Below are 21,970 nucleotides of genomic sequence, written 5' to 3'. Positions count from 1 at the left end.
ATTTTATTGAGAAATTGAGGTATATGAAGCAGATCCCAGGCTAGCTGAATCACCTGCCAATACCTTCCCATTCAGCTTAATAGACAAAGGTGTAACTGACTCAAAAGACTGCATGTCGACAGACAGACAATGCAGAGGATTAAGATTTGCCATTTATTGCAAGGACACCTGCAACTAACATGCATCACAGCAGTTACATCAGTTGTACTCTCAAGCTCTCTTCTCACTCATTTCAGGTATGCAATACTGTTCACGCATTGGAAAGCACAATCATGCTCCTCAACAACAGCACAAACCACAACAACTCCACTTTGCCAGATACCAAATCGCAGTGGCTATGGCGAGGGATTAGAGTATTACAACTCTCCATCGCTTACCAACTTGGTTTCCTGCCTTTCTATTTATGACATTGACATGTGGATTTTTCCAGGTGCTTTGTTACCTTACCAGTTATTGCAAAAGCTGAAAATATAATAAACCAAATTGTCAGCCTTTGTAAAGACAACTAGCCTTTATTTTCTCTTATTCATTTTTAATATTAGCCTTCTGCAAGACTGCTGACATTGTATTAAATTTGAAGCAGTATTGGTTTATGAGCATATATCTAAAAATGACTTGATTAACTTTTGCCTAAACACATTCCACCGAGACCTTACAGACATCAGACAGAAAAGATTGACCAACAATTTGTCCATCAGAGGGAGCAAGACACCAATACAATGTTCACTACTTTTGTTTGATGTGTGATTCAGCATGGTGCAGTAACACACAAAATAAAGCAGTTATCTTATAATGGTGATTTACTTAGTTTCTTCAGAATACAATCTATTGTGTGGATAGAATCTGTTGTAGATTTTTCTTTTATAATAACAAGCAGATAGTCGATGGCACGGTGGCACAGTGGTTAGCCCTGTTGTCTCACAGCGCCAGGGACCCAGGTTAGATTTCCAGCTTGGATCGCTGTCTGTGTGGAATCTGCACATTCTCCCCGTGTCTGCATGGGTTTCTTCCAGGTGCTCTGGTTTCCCCCCACAATCCAAAAGACATGCTGATTAGGTGCATTGGCCGCCCTAAATCCTCCCTCAGTATGCCCGAACAGGTGCCACGGTGTGGCAACATGGGGATTTTCACAGTAACTTCATTGCAGTGTTAAGGTAAGCCTACTTGTGACTAATAAATAAAACTTCAATATCAATCATTTCAGAGCTGTTTTCAAGAGTAGAAATGGAAACTAGAATGAGTTTACTTTTGTAACTTACATCTTATTGTGTTGTTATACTAATATAAACACCAATCGTTCATAAAGAATATGTAGGCACAATCTGAATTCATTTATTTAGAATAAGTGCATGACAACATTTATATGTAGGCAGGAAGCTAGAAGACATCAGCAGCAAGGCTGTGTTTGTGTGCTCTGTTCAAAGGCAAAGATTAAACTAAAACTGGATCACATGACACACTTTCCTTCAAGTGATGTTATTCAGTGATCCCTTAAAGACATTTTACAACACATTTATTTCAGAAGATCAGTAACAATTGTTATTTGGCCATTTGTGGTCCGTCTTTGCTGCTCCATGGAGCTCAATTCCAGGATGGGCAAAGGTGATGGATTGTTCCAGGAAGAGTTCACAAGTTCACCCAAAAATTTACCTAAGCTTTGCTCAGACGGAGGTGTTTGCGCCAAGAGTTCAGAGGCCAGGTTCAGCACTATCTGACATCACTGGGTCTGCCCACTCTGCTCTCCTTCAACTCCCGATCACTAGGTTTGCTGCAGGTCAGTATCAGCTGCTTCAGGCCTGTAGGTGCAGAGGAGATCACTGGCTGGTTTTGGGTTTGTTTGCAGTTACATAATCCTTCTTGGGGAGGAGCAGGACATAGCAACCTAAGAAAGACAAGCTTACAGGAATGCAAGTGGAAAATCCAGAGGTTTCAGAGTTCTGTCACGAGTTAGCGAGAAAAATCAGGAATCCTCTTGCGATAAAATGCAAGAGTTGTCATGAGTGTGATCAGAATTAGAACTCTAGTCATATATCGAATGAGTTGTGTTGGTGTTGTATGGTTAAGTGCAAGTTTTAATCCTACCCACCAATTTAGAAAACTATGCAAAAGATGACCCAAAGGATAACAACACAAAAATGACCGAGCATAAATGCATTGCATGAAAAATATTGTTGGACATGAGCTACTAACATAATCTATAGTTATTCCCCTTTGAAACAATAATGTTTCTTCACTTTAAATACATGAATTTACAATGGATAGAAAATTGTTTGGGCTAAAAATTAGGCGTTCTGACCTCTGCAGCTGAACCTGTAAAATGCTGTCACTATAAGAAGTCAGGAATAAAATATAACACCAAGGGCCTGATTTTACCATTTTCATTCTAAATGCTGAATCTGGGTGTAATTTAGCCTGAAAAAAAAAATCACGGGTCCCATTTGCACTGTGGGTGGGGCTTAGCGCGCCAGAAACAATCGGAGCTCTGAACCGCACAAGCGTAGTTAGAAAAAAATTTGAAAAAGCGCACCCGTGTCAGATTGCTCCCAGGCTGCAGAAAGCGGAGAAAGCGGCCCGGGGGTGAAAAGCAGGAGAGAGATGGCCTCCACAGACATCACAGTCCCCCTTATCTACCTCCCGCCACTACCCAGACTGATTGCAACTCCCTGCCCCCCTTCCCCCTCCCCCACTGATTGCTTGCAGAGTGGCAGTGGACTCCTTTGCCCCCCCCATCAGTGAGCGATCGGGCCTCCCCACCCCTGCCCCCCCCCCACCAGATACATCTTACCTGCCTCCCTCTCCCCCAACAGAACGATCTGGCCTCATTCCCGTCCCCCGTCACCCCTCAGAGAACGATCTAGCCTCACTTTCCCCCCCCTCCCAGAGGAACATCTGACCTGCCTCTTCCTCCATCCCCATCACACAATGATCAGACCTCTCCCGCCCCCCCCGCCTTCCTTACCAGAGATTCATCTGATCCAACTCCTCCTCCTCTCCTTCTCCCCCTCCCCATGCCAACCAGACAACGATCTGGCCTCAATCCTCTCCCCCCCCACAACCAGAGAATGATCAGACCCCCCGCCCCCACCCCATCACTGATCTGAGTCAGAGAGCATTTGGAAGCTCTGAACTTGTTCCTCAGCAACTGGAGCGCCCGATTCAGACTTTTAGCAGGTCCATTCTGGCGCGATTCCAGATCGGCGGATGCGACGGTAAATGGGGAGAGGCAGTTAAAGTTGGGCAGGCAGGTCATTAGTTCAATTGAAATACATGCAAAAGCATTTAAATCGCTGTTGAGCCCGTTTCGGGTGTGAAGCGAATCGCAGCCATTCCCGGGTTTCAGTAAAGTGGCAATCTGTGCAGACGCGGGTGTGGATCACATTAATGGCCTCACACCTGACTTTACCACATTTTTGCGCCCGAAAATGGGCACAACGCAATAGTAAAACAGGGCTCCAAGTATTAAATATTCCCATCTCGTTGCATTTAGTTTCAACTTTATCTAGAAATTTAACTTTTTCTAGACTTGTTGAAAAAGGGTGAACTTCTGTGATAGATAAGTATTTCCACTGCAACTCCTGCCACTGCTAAACAGGGAAAGGAAATCAGCTCCCACTCCACCTGTGGTCCACGCACAGTTTCTGAAGTCACTATGGCAGTAGTGAGCATCTGCCACACACCACCCAGTCCCTCCCCTTTCCATTCCCTCCTATTCCCTGCTTCCCCTTTCTCACTTCAGAAGGAGGGAGTAGCAAAGAGAGGCAGACAGTCCAGGATGGGAGGGTGGTAAGGGGAGAGGGGGAAAATGGGACGGTGCAGGAAAAGGAGCAAGGGAGCAGAGGAAGCAGCAAAGAGAGCAGGGGAGCCAGGAGGGAGCAGAGGAAGCAGTGAATAGAACAAGAGTTGCGATGAAGGAAGTGGGGGAAGTAGCAAAGGGAATGGGGGATGTGATGAAGGGAGCAGGATAGAAGGAGCAGAGGAATTGCGATTAAGGGAGTGGGGAAATGACAAAATGAGTGGGGGGAGTAGAAGGAAAAAGGTAGAGTGGGAGAAACTGCAAAAGGTGTAGGGGGAAACGGTGAAGAGAACAGAGGAGTGAGTGGAAGTGGGAAGGTGCAGGTGGAGTAGGGTGGAACCATGAAATGAGCTGGGGAAATAGTCAAGGAAGTGGAGGAATTGGAGGGAGGGAGTGGTGAAAATGAGCAGGGAGGAAGGAGCGGCTTAACAATAAAGGGGAGTGGAGGAAAGCAATGAAGATAGCGGTGGACTGGAAAGGAGCCAAGGCAGTATAGCATGTTCTTTTGATTGACCTGCATCTTTTTAAATAGGCAGCTTCCTGGTATGTTGTTGTCAGAAGGCAGCATGGTGGCACAATGGTTAGCACTTCTGCCTCACAGCAGGGACCCGGGTTCAATTCCCGGTTTTAGATGACTGTGTGGAATTTGCATGTTGTCCCTGCGTTTGTGTGGGTTTCCTCCGGGTGCTCTGGTTCCTCCAACAGTCTGAAGATGTGCAGGTTCGTTGGATTGGCCATACGAAATTGCTCCTTTGTGTCTCAAAATATGTAGGTTAGGGGATTAACCATAGTAAGTGTGTGAGGTATGGGGCTCGGGCGAGGATACTCTGTCAAAGAATTGATGCAGACTCAATGGGTTGAATCTTCTGCAATATAGGGATTCTATGATTAACATTGACTGTGTGGGAGCATGCCCTCTGCAGTTGGGCATCAGCAAATGCAGCCAGTTAGTGTCAAAGACAATAGTCCCTCCATATGGTGCACCTGTATGTTGACACAACAAAATGGCTTAAACATGCAGAAGATCATACAAATCTTAGCTGCAGTGTGGTTTTAGCAGTGATATGAAAGCCGAATAGGAGTTATTAGGCTGAGCGAGCAGGAAAGCCCAAGGGCTAAAAAAATTAAATGCTGAAACATCTATGGTAATATATAAATTTTAAATAGAAAGTATAACGCATGGGGAGCAGGACACTTATACCAGATGAACTAAAGCTATTTAAAATCATCATGGAATCTATTGTAGTAGTAGATATGTGGGTCAGGGCACATATTTATTGATACACATGACTGAAGACATGAAAACATTCTTTAAAAAATCTGAAGCCACACAACTAAGGAGAAAGGGGCATGTCTATATACACACATCAATGCATATGGATGCAGATGTACACACATGGTTGTAATATATCCCAAATGAAAAGTAAAAATGCTATGGAACATTAGTTGCCGTGATTTCATGACAGGCAAGATGTGATACTGCCCTCCCAACTTTCCTTTGCCTAAGGCATTAACTAATGCTACAGTACAATAATGGAGAATACAGTACAATACATAGGAGAAAACTTCCAATGCACATGTTCGATGAAAACTGCTCCCCATGTAATGGATGACATATCTAATAGACAAGGTAACCTAAATCTGGCTTAGTTAATTGTTCGGAGACAGCAGCCTAGAAACACAATGTTCAGTTCAATTTTTAGCCGCTTTCTACTTTAAACAAAGTGTGGCTCAAGATTTTCGCTGTTCAGAATTGTATCAAATTTGTAAAGCTCAGTTTAAATTTAACAAATTTGTCCCCAGAACAGAACTTTCTGTACCTGAGGCACATCAGCAACTTTGGGCTTTGCGTTCAGTGATCCAGCACCGTTCATTAAAATATATTTTCTGCAATTAAAATTTTAGCTCACAAGGTTAAATAAAGAATTAAGTATGTATGGTGCTTCTATTGAATTCTGCCCACAATTTTAGGCTTCTGAAAAAAACAAGGCGATAGAAACAACTGAATGACACCTGGAATATGAGAAGAAACTTGGGCTGTTGGAATGAACATGTAAATAAAGTGGTTCGTGTCAAAGTAAACATAAACTGGGCTCCATGGAGTTGAAGGAGAGTTTTGCCTCTTGCTTTGCATCAGACGCCAGCACCAGGCACCAGCAGACAGCAACACCAGACACCAGCAGCATCAACACCAGGCATTGGTAACAGCACCAAGCACAAGTTCAATCGTTAGGTTATTAAAACGATTAAAACAATCGTTAGGTTATTACCAACAGCTCAAGCAGCAGACAGCACCAACACCATGCACCAGCAGACAACACCAACAGCAGCGCCAGCAGCAGCAACACTGCTCCTCTCCCCGGCAGGTGGAGGTCTTCTCGCCTGGCCCCGCCCCCCCGGGAGAGCATCCCGACAGGTGTGTCCCCGCCCCCTGTGCTCAGGTGGCTCAGTGATCAGCAGCAGCAGCAGCAGCGCCGTCCTCCAGCATCTAGCTCAGCTCACTGAACACTCTCGCACTCCCCTCTCTACCTGCTGCCGTCTGGCAAGATGCCTGCTTTACACAGGGACCTACTGATGGAAGTTTTCTTGGGTAAGTTCATTGCCCTTTTTTAAAAAGCTTTATTTCTTAGGGAATCACACGTAATTCGATGAAGATCAGTCAGCTCTCCGAGAAAACAATTCGATCTTATATATTTACAATAGGTTATTAAAACGATCATTTGAAAATAAGACAATTCTGCTGCATTTAATACTTTACGAAAACATTATCTGGGACTGTTTAAACAGAATTGGAGACCATATGCATTATTAATTTATGATTGGTTTGGAGTACTGAAGACGAAACGATTTAAAACATTTCCTTTTGCAGTTATTATTACGGCCTTTATTTATCACAACTGATGCCAAAGCACCTGGTTCAAATTAATAAAAGCCGCACGTTTTATAATTTGATTGTACTTAAGAAGTCAATAGTTATTGGCGATGGTTGTGATAGCAGCGATTTTTTTTCTGAATTATATATGATTGAACAACCATGTTTGCAAAGAATATGTTTATTTTTGATCATATTCAAAACTAAATGTATCTTATGGTGCTTGTTAGGTATTTGATAAAGTTGAGCTTGCATAAGTTGTACGTAAGTTATGTATATGTATATGTAATGTTGGGAGACTGGTTAGCTCAGTTGGCTAGATGACTAGTGTGTAGATCAGATTAACAGCAACCACATAGGGTTTGATCTCCGTTCTGACTGAGGAAGGCCCAGGACCTGCCTCCTCTCCCCATCCATCGTAAAAAACATTCATGATGCTGAGCTGTGGTGGGGTGAATATTCACCAAGGACCTCCCTTCAGGCAAATAACTCAAGAAGAATGATTTATGTTACTAGACAAGTATTAGACAGATACCTCGATTAATAATCCAGGCTATAGCAGTTTGAGAATTTGAAGTCAGTTTTCAAAATCAGTAAGGAATTTGAAGGCAGTTTTAAAAATCAGGAAGTATCAGTTAATATAGCCAGATAGCAGTTGGATTGTTGTGAAAACTTTTGGAGAGGAAATCTGTGAACCTCACCTTATCTGATGTAAAAGTGACTGCAATCCTACATCAGTTACCCTCTGAATAGAACATTGCTGAAGTCAAACCAAATGTGGAATGGGTCCGGATAGACCAACCACTATGGTCTTCACATCACAACTAGCTTCCTGAAAATTAACTAATAACTAATTTTAAAAAAATCATTTTAATCAACAATATTAAGTCTATTTATCGGACTATTATTTAAATGGTAAAAAATTGCAATATGCTGCTTTGCAGAATGACCTGCGTGTCCTTGTGCACAAAAGTTGGTTTGTAGGTGCAACAGATAATTAAGAAAGCAAATGGAATTTTGTCCTTTATTCTAGAGGGATGGAATTTAAAAACAGGGAGGATATGTTGCAGCAGTACAAGGTGTTGATGAGGCCACACCTAGAGTCCTGTTTTCAATCTTGGTCTCCTTGCTTGAGAAAGGATATACTGGCACTGGAGAGGGTACAGAGGCGATTCATTGTCTGATTCCGGAGTTGAGAGGGTTGGCTTATGAGGAGAGACTGAGTAGACTGGGACGACGCTCATTGGAATTCAGAAGAATGAAGGGAGATCTTATAGAAACATATAAGATTATGAAGGGAACAGATAAGATAGAAGCAGGGATGTTGTTTCCACTGGCAGGTGAAACTAGAACTAGGGGGCATGGCCTTGAAATAAGGAGGAGCAGATTTAGGACTGAATTGAAGAAGACTTCTTCACCCAAAGGATTGTGAATCTGTGGAATTCCCTGCCCAGCGAAACAGCTGAGATTGCGTCATTGAATGTTTTTAAGACAAGAATAGATACATTTTTGAACAGTAAAATAATTAAGGGTTATGGTGAGCAGGCGGGTAAGTGGAGCTGAATCCATGAAAAGATCAGCCATGATCTTATTGAATGGTAGGGCAGTTTGAGGGGCCAGATGGCCTCTTCTGCTCTTAGTTCTTATGTTTTTAAGAGTATTGCATTATTTAAAAAAACTTATAGCTAAGAATAATTTCAATATTTCAATAATTTTGGGAATTTTTATTATCATTGAAATCGCTGCTGCCCTCCACCTTATTCAAGACCTCCCCACTCTGATCTTTTCTGCCTCAGTGCTTGCTGTTCCATCTGTAACATTTTTCATTTCTAATGAAAAGCTCACAGATTTGAAACATTAATTGCTTCTTTCTCCACAGATGCTGCCTGCTGAATATTTCCAGAACTTTCTGTTTCAATTTTAGATTTTCAGTATTTATAGTATTTTGCCTTTTATCCTTTTTTTAATTTGTCTAAAACGTTTTAGTGCCTGAGGGATGCACTATAATAATAGGAATGTTTAGCATAAAGAAAAGCATCGCCTCTGTCTCTCTCTCTCTATTTCTCTCATGTCCTGTTCTTTGAACTCATTTGCTTACTCCATTTGCTCCATTACTCATTTACTTATTCCAGTTACTGATATTGGTGACAAAATAGGGCAGTATAGTGCCACTAGTTCTGGTCTTGTGGGGAGGGGAGGGGGTGGGGGGTTGGGAGGGGGGGACAAGTCTTTGGCATTGATTTGGTGTAAGATCTGCCTGCCTCTTTGCACCACCCAGGGCCAGATGTGATCTCACTGAAATATTAAAATTCTCAAAATGCATGTTCTCCTTTAAAAGGGGGCAGGCTGCCTTTAAGACTTGCAGGTCAGTTGACATCCCTTTCAATGTGCAGCCAGTCAGCAGTGTGGGTCGTGTTCAACTGCAACCTGAAATCTTTTAGACAAGGACTCAGCACTTTGTGATCACCCTGAATGTGAAAAGATTCTCAACAACTTTTTCCCACATTGCCTTTGATATTTAAGTTCTCTCATCTGTCCTATGTAAAATTTAGGATATAAACAAAAATGTAAATATGTTGGGTTGCAAGACATAATGATATATTTATAAAATTCGAATATATTTACAGTAAATATAATGCAACACAATTCTCATTAATTAGCCACTTTGTTAATACATTATTTCCATCATCTTTATCACATTTTATTAAGTTTACGGCTTGTTAGCTCCGGAAGACCAATTTAGCTAGTTCCACTTTCCTGCCCTTCCTCCGGGTAACCCTGCAGATTTCTTATCTTCAAGTGCTTATCCAGTTCTCTTTTGAAAGCCACAATTGAATCTGCCTCCATTATTCATTCAGGCAGTGCATTCCAGATCCTAACCACTTGCTACGTAAAAACAAATCCTCATGTCGCCCATGGTTCTTTTGCCAATCACTTTAAACCTCTATCCCTTGGTTCTTGGTCCATCTGCTGAAAGGAATCTCTCGCTACCCTGTCCAGATTCTTCATGATTTTGAAGACCTTTGTCAAGTCACTCTCAACCTTCTCAAATAAGAATAACACAAACTTTTCTAATCTACCCATGTAACTAAAGTCCCTCGTTCCTAAACCATTCTTACAAATGTTTTCTATACCTACTCTAAAGCCTTTACATTAATATTTCTACACTTGTCCAACCCTTTCCTCTCCTGTACCTCATTTTCTTTGCTGCATTATTAGCATCCAGGTCTTCAATTGAGCCCTTCCCTCTACCTTGATCTTCCTTTTAAGATACACCTCAAAACCTACCTTTGGTCAAGCTTATGGTCACATATCCGTATGGGGCTCAGTGTCAAATGTGTTTGATAAAGCCCCTGTGAGGGGGCAATAGAAATGCAAATTGTTAGAGTTGTTCAGAGATTTCACAGAATTATAGAATTCCTACAGGGCAGAAGGAGGCCATTTGACCTATCAAGCCTGTGCTGACAACAATCCCATTCAGGCCCTATTTCCATAACCTACTTATTTACCCCACAAATCACACTGACACTAAGGAACAATTTAGCATGGCCAATCCACCTATTGACTTGCCTGGGCTTGCAAAATCTCACCAACTGTCCTGGCTGGAGACAATGCACATCTCTTTAACCTGTACTTAACCCTCTCTCCACTCGCGTTGTCTGTACCTTTAAACTTAATTACCTGTAAAGACTTGCATTCCAACCATTATTTTGTAAGTTGTGTTATTATCTGCCCTGTTTGTGAACAGAACTCCCACTCACCTGATAAAGGGGCAACACTCCGAAAGCTAGTGGCTTGTGCAACCAAATAAACCTATTGGACTTTAACCTGGTGTTGTGAGACTTCTCATTGTGGGTAACTTATTAAACAGGTATTAATTCTGTCAGGTGGCAAGACATCCAAGTTTTGTTTTGCAGCCAACTAGCCAACAACATTAACGTAAGGTTCAGAGAGCGATATAGCTGTTCAATGTTGAGACTGGCAGTTCTGGGGGGACTGAGATTACACAAGGGGGCTCTTTTGAAGCCCTTTAATTTTCTATTGGAATTCAGTCTGCTGGCAGCATCACTAGCCTCCCCTAGACTACGTGGGTATTGATAGAGGATACGACATGAACACTGATCCTTTGTCCCTCTTTCCTTGGGAGATACACAAACAATGCTGCACATTACCGAGCAGTGTCCCCACCAGAGACTAATATTCCTAAACTCAGGAAATGTAAAGGCTGCTGCTTGGCTTCAGGGATTTGCAATCACCTAAATAAATAATTGATGCTGTCTTTTATACCATTGTTCGTGGAGCGAGCGGAGAGAAGGATCAAGAGAGTGAAGGTGAACAACTGACTTTAAAGTTTTTTGCGGGCTTTTTAACGGTTAAATCTAGCTTTAAAACTTTAACAGGAAGTGGGCCACAGGGTCTTCTGGGATGGGTTTTTTATCACGCAAAGTATAAAAGGAGGGCTACAGTAGACAGTGGGCAGTGGAGTGAGCAGGGAGCAGAGTGTGAGCTGTAAGGGCTTTGGCTCACAGGGCTTAGGCGAGGCAAGGTAAGTTTAAAAGTTTAATTACTTTTTTTTCTCCTGTAATTCTTAAAAGGGCAGTTATGAGTGTGAGGCCAGTATGTTGTTCCCAATGTAAGATGTGGGAGGTCCTGGAGGCTCCTGGCCTCCCAAACGTCTGTATCTGTGCTGGGTGTGTGGAGCTGTGGTTCCTAAGGGACCGTGTTAGGGAACTGGAACTGCAGGTCGAGGACCTTCGTCTCATTACAGAAAATGAGGAGGTGATTGACAGGAGCTACCGGCAAGTGGTCACACCAGGGCCATGGGAGGAGGGCAAGTGGGTAACTGTTAGGAAGGGGAAAGCTCAGGTGATGGAGAGCACCCTGGTGGATGTCCCCCTTCATAATAAGTACTCCTGTCTGAGTACTGCTGGTGGGGGGCAGCTCATCTGGGGGAGGCAGCGGTGGCTGGGTCTCTGGAGCTGAGCCTGACCCAGTAGTTCAAAAAAGTAAGGAAAAGGGGAGGAAGGCAGTGTTAATAGGGGACTCCATAGTGAGGGGGTCAGACAGGCGTTTTTGCGAACGCAGACGGGTGTCGTGGATGGTGGTTTGCCTCCCTGGTGCCGGGATCCAGGATGTCTCTGGATGCGTCCCAGACATCCTGAAAGGGGAGGGTGAGGAGCCGGAGGTCATGGTACATATAGGTACCGCTGACATAGGCAGGAAGAGGGAAGGGGTCATGAAAAGAGATTATAGGGAATTAGGTAGACAGCTGAGAAAGAGGAACGCAAAGGTAGTAATCTTGGGATTGCTGCCTGCACTGCGGGAGAGTGAGAGCAGGAATGGAATTAGGTGGAGAGTGAACGCGTGGCTGAGGGATTGGAGCAGGGGACAGGGATTCAGGTTCCTGGATCATTGGGACCTCTTTTGGGGCAGGTGTGACCTGTACAATAAAGATGGGTGGCACTTGAATCCCAGGGGGACCAATATCTTGGTGGGAAGGTTGGCTAAGGCTACTGGGGTGACTTTAAACTAGAAAGGTTGGGGGGAGGGAATCAAGGTGAGGTGACTGAGAGTGAGGAGGTTAGCTCGCAAATAGAGAAGGACTGTAGACAGTATGAGAGGGAGGTTAGATGGGTGATGGAGAAGGGGAGCGCTCAGTCCGAAGGTCTGAGGTGTGTCTATTTTAATGCCAGGAGTGTAGTGAATAAAGCGGATGAGCTTAGGGCGTGGATTGCTGTTTGGGACTGTGATGTGGTGGCCATTACGGAGACTTGGATATCTCAGGGACAGGACTAGGTACTTCAGGTGCCGGGATTCAGATGTTTCAGGGAGGACAGGGAGGGAGGCAAAAGAGGGGGCAGAGTGGCACTGTTGATCAGGGATAGCGTCACGGATGTAGAGAAGGTGGACGCCGTGGAGGGACTGTCTACGGAGTCTCTGTGGGTGGAAGTTAGGAACAGCAAGGGGTCGATAACTTTGCTGGGTGTTTTCTATAGGCCGCCCAATAGTGATAGAGAGGTTGAGGTACTGATAAGGAAACAGATCTTGGAGAGGTGTAGTAATAACAGAGTTGTCGTGATGGGAGGCTTTAATTTCCCAGACATCAACTGGAATATCCCTAGGGTAAGGGGTTTGGATGGGGAGGAGTTTGTTAGGTGTGTTCAGGAGGGTTTCCTGACACGGTACGTGGATAAGCCTATGAGAGAAGAGGCTGCACTTGACCTGGTGCTGGCTAATGAACCTGGACAGGTGTCGAATCTCTTGGTGGGAGAGCATCTTGGGGTGATCATAATACTTTTTCCTTCACGATAGCATTGGAAAGAGATAGGATCAGGCAGGCTAGGAAGGTGTTTATCTGGAGTAAGGGGAAATATGAAGACATCAGGCAGAAAATTGGACGAGTAAACTGGAAAGAGGTGTTCTTGGGGGAAAAGTACTGAAGGAAGGTGGCAGATTTTCAAGGAATGTTTGTCTGGAGCTCTGCACGACAATGTTCCGATGAGACTGGGAGGTTTTGGTAGGTCGCGGGAACAGTGGTGCACACAGGTTGCGATGAACCTAGTCAGGAAGAAAAGAAAGGCATGCAGAAGGTTCAGAGAGCTAGGAGATGTTAAGGATCTAGAGGAGTATACGGGTTGTAGGAAGGAGCTTAAAAAGGAAATTAGGAGAGCCAGAAGGGGTCATGAGAAGGCCTTGGCGGATAAGATTAAGGAGAACCCCAAGGCGTTCTACAAATATGCGAAGAGTAAAAGGATGAGATGTGAAGGGATAGGACCTATAAAAGGTGAAGGGGGAAAAGTCTGTGTGGAACCAGAAGAAATGGCAGAGGTGCTTAATGAGTACTTTGCCTCGGTATTCACGGTGGAAAGTGGTCTGGGAGGTTGTACTGCAGGTTTGCGGCCGACTGAAAAGATTGAGTATGTGGACGTTAAGAAAGGGGATGTGTTGGAACTTTTAAATTCTATCAAGATAGATAAGTCGCCGGGACCGGATGGGATATACCCCAGGTTACTGTGGGAGGTGAGGGAAGAGATTGCTGAGCCCCTGGCGATGATCCTTGCGTCATTGATGGAGATGGGGGAGGTTCCAGAGGATTGGAGGATTGCAGATGTGGTTCCTATTTTCAAGAAAGGGAACAGGGATAGCCTAGGAAATTACTGACTGATGAGTTTGACCTCAGTGGTTGGTAAGTTGATGGAGAGGATACTGAGGGACAGGATTTATGAACATTTAAGGAAGTTTAGTATGCTCAAAAGTAGTCAGCACGGCTTTGTCAAGGGTGGGTCATGCCTTACGAGCCTAGTTGAGTTCTTTGAAAATATGACTGAACACATTGACGAAGGAGGAGTGGTGGATGTGGTTTACATGGACTTCAGCAAGGCATTTGATAAGGTCCCCATGCAAGACTTCTTGAAAAAGTGAGAGGGCATGGGATCCAAGGGGCTCTTGCCTTGTGGATCCAGGACTGGCTTACCTGTAGAAGGCAGAGAGTGGTTGTGGATGGGTCTTTGGAGGTCAATCACCAGTGGAGTGCCCCAGGGATCTGTTCTAGGACCCTTGCTGTTTGTCATTTTCATAAATGACCTGGATGAGGAAGTGGAGGGATGGGTTAGTAAGTTTGCCAATGACACCAAGGTTGGTGGTGTTGTGGATAGTCTGGAGGGATGTCAGAAGTTGCAGCGAGACATAGAGAGGATGCAAGACTGGGCGGAGAAGTGGCAGATGGACTTCAACGCGGACAAATGTGTTGTGGTCCATTTTGGCACATCCATTGGGATGAAGGAGTACAATATCAAGGGTAGGACTCTTAGCAGTGTAGAGGAGCAGAAGGACCTTGGGGTCCGGGTCCATAGGACTCTTAAATCGGCCTCGCAGGTGAAGGATGTGGTCATGAAGGCGTATGGTGTACTAGCCTTCATTAATCGAGGGATTGAGTTCAGGAGTTGGGAGGTAATGCTGCAACTTTATAAGACCCTTGTCAGACCTCACTTGGAGTACTGTGTGCAGTTCTGGTTGCCTCACTACAAGAAGGATGTGGAAGCTATTGAGAGGGTGCAGAGGTGATTTACAAGGGTGTTGCCTGGAATGGGTGGCATGCCTTATGAGGATAGGTTGAAGGAGCTAGGTCTTTTCTCCCTGGAGAGACAAAGACAAAGAACAACACAGCACGGGAAACAGGCCCTTCGGCCCAACGAGCCCGCGCCGCCGTCCTACTATCTCAGTGACCTATTCATGATTTTAGTCTACGCCTAACGTGCGAGGATCAGGGAGGTCCAATTTAGGGACAATTTTAGTACCCAATCAGCCTAAAAGCACATCTTTGGGGGATGTGGGAGGAAACCGGAGCACCCGGAGGAAACCCACGCAACCACGGGGAGAACGTGCAAACTCCCACAGACACAGGCCCAAATCCATGTGTCCGCACAGCAACAGAGATAGTCTCTGAGCTGTCATGTTGCCCTCGAGATGGTCCAGTTGAAGCACACTAACGACATGAAGCAATAGGCAACTCCCGAAGCAACATCCAAGAGCAGCCCACCACAACCTGCCGCCTGCATGCCCCTTGCTGGACTTAAATGCCTGTGGAGACAAAAAAATTCATTATTAAACAGGCAAAGACTAACATTCCTGAGGCAAAACGTATTCCCAAGCCTACAATGTTCAGTAAGGCCTACTATATCCCCCTATATGTAGCCCGCTCATATGGCTGTCTAAGTGACTCTTAAACAACCCTAGCGTGCCTGCTTCCACCACCTTACTCGGCAGTGCATTCCACACCCCCACTACCCTTTGCGTGAAAAACTGCCCTCTAATATTTGTCTTATACCTAGCCCCCCTCACCCTAAGCCCGTGACCCCTCGTTCTATCCATTTCTTGTAGCGGAAAGAGCTTACCACCATTTACTCTATCTATCCCCTTCATAATCTTATAAACCTCTATTAGATCCCCCCTCAGCCGACGTCTCTCAAGGGAAAACAGCCCAAGATGAACGTTGAGGGGCGACCTGATAGAGGTTAAAAGTTGTTGAGAAGTACAGATAGGGTGGATTCTCGGAAGCCATTTCCCAGGGCTGAAACGGTCGCTATGAGAGGACACAGGTTTAAGGTGCTGGGGAGCAGGTACAGAGGAACTGTCGGGGTAAGTTTTTCACTCAGAGGGTGGTGAGTGAGTGGAATCGGCTGCCATCGGTGGTGGTAGAGGCGAACTCGTTGGGGTCTTTTAAGAGACTTCTGGATGAGTACATGGGATTTAATGGGATTGAGAGTTATAGATAGGCCTGGTAGGTATGGATATGATCGGCGCAACTTGTGGGCCAAAGGGCCTGTTTGTGCTGTAGTGTTCTATGTTCTATACCATATTATTGATGCTGTTGGATTTTGTGTTTCTGCTGAACTGTCTGGTCAAGAGGCTAAGTTAAGTTGAATGATTATTTATTAGTGTTATGAGTAGGCTTACATTAACACTGCAATGAAGTTACTGTGGAAATCCTCTTGTCGCCACTCTTTAGCATCTTGTTCAGGTACATTGAAGGAGAACTTAGCATGACCAGTGCACCTAACCAACATGTCTTTCGGACTGTGGGGAAAAAACTGGATCACCCAGAGGAAACCCACACAGACACATGGAGAATGTGCAGATTCTGCAGACAGTGACCTGAGCCAGGAATGGATCCCAGGTCCCTGGTCCCTGCTAACCACTGTGCTTGGCTTGGATGGCCGCCAAGACTATTCATTAAAGTACTTGGTGCTCTACACTGTGATATATGAGAAAGAGAAAAGCTGAGATAAATATCATTGGGAGACTGACTGTCATGGGCTGTGAGTAGGATGACTGCAGACTCATTGTTGACAGTCACAGTCCTTTGCAACCAAGCAGTATTGACTATGTTTAAATCAAAGAGTGATTTTATTTATGGAAACATGTTTTGAAAATTTGTTTACAATTTCCCTGAGAGAAACAATACATTTTTATAGCCACTGATAGTCTCAAGGAGTATTGCAACCAATGATGTACTCATTCTATAGTGTAGTCACTATTGTAATGAAGGGAATGTGAGAAAACACAGTGGAAACTTCCACAATAAGTAATGTGCTAATGATCAGATCAGCTACTTTTGTGTATTGATTGATGGATAAGTATTGGCCAGGACACTGGGTATTATTCCCTTCCTCTTCTTCAGTTAGCATTATGGGATCTTTTGCATCCATTCAAGCAGGCAGATGGGATCTAGATTTAACATCTCATTAATGTTAAGTGTGTCACACTGTATCACACAAAAACTGCAGTTATGAGTTCAATATGGTGAGATTGCCCAAAATGCTATCTGACATACCTTTTCATCCACTGTTTACATGCAGTAACTGAGATTTCTAATATCCAGGATTGGCCCCGGGGCAAAATAAGTGTTTAACCATATTCACAAAATGAGTATGAAGTCCAAATAGCAGCCGTGATACCCACCTAAAATCAGCTCTGAGAAGCCTGAATAATTTTCAGGTTCAGTCCTTATTTGAAGACAGCCAGTGAACTGAGACCATTATATCTGCACTCCATTTGTTGGGGAAAACAGCCAACTAGTTGGGCCAAGAGTGGAGGCAGGTGGTTAGGAGAAGAAGAGGTGATCATATTGAAGCATGTAAGATTCTGAGGGGGCTTGATAGGGTAAATGCTGAGAGGATGCCAAGAAAGTTTCAGTCTCTTGCTGTAGTAGTTCTGAGTGCTCCAGGTAGCTCCGACTTTGGCAGCATGAATTGTGCTGAGCTGATGGCTTCTGTTGCCTTTCTGATTAATCTTCTCTGAAGAACACTTGACTGTGAAAAAGAAGAAGTAATGATTAACGAACTTCAGGTTTAACCAAATGTACAGGTTTGTCTGGAGTTATAAAAGTTAACAATGTCTTTTCCTGTGGTGTGCAGCTGATTAAAAATGAAAGTATTTTACAATTAGCAATAAAGCTAGACTAACAAATATTAATTCTCTGGGCTGGATTTTCAGGCGGGAATGGAAGGGGCTGGTTGGGGGGGGGCAGATGATGACAAAGCAGTGCCAACTAGCTTGCTGGTTTCTTGTCTGCGTTCCCCTTAGTGAATATAATCAGGATGGGGAAGGCCGCTTCCTAGAACCATCTGATCTGCAAATGAATCCAATTAAAAAGTTAAAGAGCTCTTAGAAGGACATGTTGAGATTTTGGCGGCGTATAAGGGCTGCACACTGGGTTAGGGGCAGATCAGGTGCATGAGGAAGGCAATACAACACAAGGCCACCCATGAAATCTCTGCGCCCACGGAGATCCCTCTCCTCTGCCCTCCTGATGCCCAGGACGCTGCCTCTCCTGCTGAGGATGTTGCCTTTCATCACCACTGGATCTGAAATAACAAAGAACAAAGAAAAGTACACCAGAGGAACAGGCCTTTTGGATCTCCAAGCTGTGCTGATCATGATGCCCTAACTAAACTAAAAACAAAACTTTCTGCCCTTACTCGGTCCGTATCCCACTATTCCCTCCCCATTCATCTACTCACCCAAATAACTTTTAAATGTTGCTAAGGTGCCTGCTTCCACCAAATCTTGAGAGCCGTGCTGTCACTGCAAGATGCTGCTGTCCTAGTGGTCAGGTGGCCTGTCAACTGAGTCTAGAAACCTGACACCCTCTTCTTATGCCCCTGTAATGGCAGGAGGATAAGGACCCCCTCCCTCCCCGAATGTGGACCTCCCACTCTTATGCACACCCAATGGCACCTGTATTCCAATGACTGAACGTTACTCAGATCCGTGCTTCCTTCCGTGCGCCCAGAGATTTCATGGATGGCCTTCACTGGCTGTGCGTTGTATTGCCTCTCTCATGCACCTGATCTGCCCCTAACCCAGTGTGGAGCCCTTGTATGCTATTAAAATCTCAACATGTCCTTCTATGAGCTCTCAGTGAGCTCTTTAACTATTTTAATTGGATTCATTTGCAGATCAGATGGTTCTCGGATGCAGCCTTCCCCATCCTGATTAAATTCACTAATGGCGGGAACGCGAATTAGAAACCAGCAAGCCAGTTGGCACTGCTTTGTCATCATCTGCCCCCCAACCAGCCCCTTCCATTCCCGCCTGAAAATCCAGCCCAGAGAATTAATAATGTTTATTTGTCTAGCTTTGTCACACGGTGAAGCCTTCCATTGTTTGCTGGAGCAGAGAGAAAGATAAGAATTTACCTGTTAAAAACCTGTTTAAATAAGTTTAAAGCACTTTGTTCCTTGTAGAACTGTTTAAATCATTTAAAAGCATTTTTGCGGGCTTTTTGTATTTACCGCTTTAAGAATTCTGAGGGAGTGGTTAGAAGGGAGTTGTGGGCCAGCAAGCTTTAAATCAGTGCCAGGTTTAAAAGGAGGCCTGGTATAGACAGCGGGCAGCGGAGTGAGGGGGAGCAGAGTGAGCTATTAGGGCTTAATATCAAAAGGGCTTGAGGGAAAGAGGGCCAGGTAAGTTCATGTGGAAATTTTCAATACTACTACAGTGAATAATGGAGGGGCATGTGATGTGTTGTTTCTGTACGATGTGGGAACTGGTGGACCCCAGGGTCCTTCCCAGTGACCACGTCTGCAGTAAGTGCAGGTTGCTGGAGGAGCTCCAGCTCAAGGTAGATGAGCTGGCCTCTGAGCTACAGACACTGAGGCTCATCAGGGGGAGAGAGGGTGCCATTGTCAATGGGGTGCAAGTGACATCCACCCCCCCTAGACTGGCTAACTCTAAGGGTCAGGAACAAGTGGGGGCTGCTGAGAGGAGGAAGGGGGGTGAGGAGAGGAGGAAGGGGGATGGGGAGCGGAGGCCTAGCCTCTCAATCTGCATAACAAATTTGAGGTTCTTGCTTCCAGTCTGGATGAGGACGAGGGAGGTGAGGTCGGTGAGCAAACTGCACATGGTACAGTGATGCAGCAGGGCATAGGCAAAGAGAAGGTGAAAAGGAACGTAGTAGTAATTGGGGATAGTGGGATGAAGGGTATTGACACTGTCCTTTGTCACAGTGACAAAGTGCACAGAAGGGTGTGTTGTCTGCCTGGTGCTCGGGTCCGGGATGTCGCAGCTGGGCTGCGGAGGAACCTAGAGTGGGAGGGTGAGGGGGTTGAGCTATGAGGAGAGGCTGAATAAATTAGGCTTGTACTCGTTAGAATTTAGAAGAATGAGGGGAGATCTCATTGAGACGTATAAGATGATGAATGGGATGGATAGGATAGAGGTGGAGAGGCTCTTCCCGCTCAGAAAGGATAGTAGGACTAGGGGGCACAGCCTCAAGATAAAGGGGGTGCGGTTTAGAACGGAGTTGAGGAGGAACTTCTTCACTCAAAGGGTGGTGAATCTCTGGAATTCTCTGCCCGTTGAAGTGGTGGAGGCTACCTCGCTAAATATTTTTACGATGCGGGTTGATGGGTTTTTGATAAGCGAGGGGATTAAGGGTTATGGGGAGAGGGCGGGAATGTGGAACTGAGCCAGAACAGATCAGCCATGATCTTATTGAATGGTGGGGCAGGCTCGAAGGGCTAGATGGCCTACTCCTGCTCCTATTTCTTATGTTCTTATGTTTATTGCTAATTATAAAATACTTTCATTTTTAATCAACTGCACGCCACAGGAAAAGACATTGTTAACTTTCATAACTCCAGACAAACCTGTACTTTTGATTCAACCTGAAGTTCGTTAATCATTACTTCTTTTCCAGTCAAGTGTTCTTCAGAGAAGATTAAACAGTAACTCAGTTTGCAGTTACATTTACATTAAACAGTTGGAGATAAGTCCTTGCGGCAGAGAGAATATTTGATATAGTATAAAACATAGCAACTAACATGACTGTGTCTAATTGAATATCCTCTAGGAAGGGATATTGAACAAAAAAATCATGAGGAATATTTTGTAGATGTATACTTGTTTTCCTTAGAAACAGGTTAGGAGAGGATTTTAGGAAATCACATCCTAGTGCGCCATTCCAATGGGGAAATACATCCTCTGAAGTGTAAGCAAATTTTAAACATTTGGGCTGCATGGTGGCAGTGTGATTAGCATTGCTGCCTCACAGCAGCAAGGACCTGGGTTCAATTTTGGCCTTGGGTAACTGTTGGAGTTTGCATGTTCTCCCCATGCCTGTGTGGGCTTCCTCGGGTATTCCGATTTCCTCCCACTGTCCAAAACTCAATTGCCTCTTAGTGTCAGGGAGATTAGCCAGGTAAATAAATGGGGTTATGGGGATAGGGCCTGTGGGGGATTGTTGTTGGTGCAGGCTTGATGGACTGAATGGCCTCTTTCTGAACTGTAAGGATTCTATGAGTTACCCCAGCAGATGATGCTCCAGGCCAATACCTGACAGCATAACAATGATCCTTCCAGGTGAATATGGATTAATATTAATGTGTGAGTTTTCCCTTTGTCAGTAGGCAGTGGACTCAACCACCAGACAAGAGGCTTGCTTGGTATTTTAATGCCATGTGGAGAATGTTCTACATTAAAGGATGTGCTGTCTTACAGATGGATTGTTAGGCCAAAATCATTTCTATCTACACCAGAATTTCAGATGGATATTGAAGATTTCATATTACTGTTTGACAAAGAGCAGTAAATTCTGTTATTGTCTTGGCCAGTGTTCCTCCTTGAACCATTACCTACTTATTCATCTCATTGCTGTATAAAAAAAAAGTCTGCCATGTTTATCCACATGTAACTTATTATTCTTAAGGTGTTTTGGGATATTTCTGAGAGAGGTGATAAATCAAACCTTCATGTAAATTTAAGGAAGTTACTTAAATGAAATAATGACCATGGTTCTAAAGGGAAGCAAAGAAGACAAAAAAATCGGCATTCTAACTAGGATTAAAATCTATTGAACTTCTTTTATTACTACACCAATGGAGAAGACACACCTATCAAGAGCAGTTAATGATTTGTGGAAATAAAGTTTATCAAAGGATGACAGTAATTTTGTGACTTTCAGTGTCAATGTACTACAGAGAATCATTAGAAAATGTAAAAAGTTAATGTTGGCACACATAAAACAGGAGAGTACAAATGTACCAAAGTAATGCAGAGACATTGGGTGGAATTATCAGCCGAGGTGATGTACAGTGGCGAGTCACTCTGGTGACACCTTTCCCATAGGCTGGAATGGTAGTATTCTGCACCAGATTCCGTACTTCAGACCTCATTAATTATGCACAGGTGAGTTCCTCTCTGACTCTCTTGGTGGGTCACCAGCTGATTTGTCTTCCTGCCATCAGCTACCAGGTTTGAAAGTCCCAGCACCATATTTAAACACCATTCCAGCAGACTCATAT

At 44.4% G+C, this 21,970-nt stretch overlaps 1 protein-coding gene across 2 annotated transcripts in view; it reads left to right on the top strand.

Moving 5' to 3' along the window:
- Positions 1-6,271: 6,271 nt before the first annotated feature.
- The window catches only part of LOC145342290 (PGAP2-interacting protein-like), a 99,660-nt gene continuing 83,961 nt past the window's right edge, over positions 6,272-21,970 (top strand). The window contains exon 1 of one of the 2 annotated variants that reach the window (XM_080187733.1): positions 6,272-6,383. In XM_080187733.1, coding sequence (XP_080043859.1) covers positions 6,341-6,383 — 43 coding nt within the window. In that variant the 5' untranslated portion in view covers positions 6,272-6,340. Of the gene's footprint in view, positions 6,384-11,115; positions 11,212-21,970 lie in introns of those variants that run through there. The other variant, XM_080187743.1, reaches the window with a different exon arrangement.

The sequence above is a fragment of the Carcharhinus amblyrhynchos genome, chromosome 1, assembly GCF_965287045.1.
Source record: "Carcharhinus amblyrhynchos chromosome 1, sCarAmb.v2.hapA, whole genome shotgun sequence".
Taxonomy (NCBI): domain Eukaryota; kingdom Metazoa; phylum Chordata; class Chondrichthyes; order Carcharhiniformes; family Carcharhinidae; genus Carcharhinus; species Carcharhinus amblyrhynchos.
This window is presented reverse-complemented; position numbering and strand designations above follow the sequence as displayed.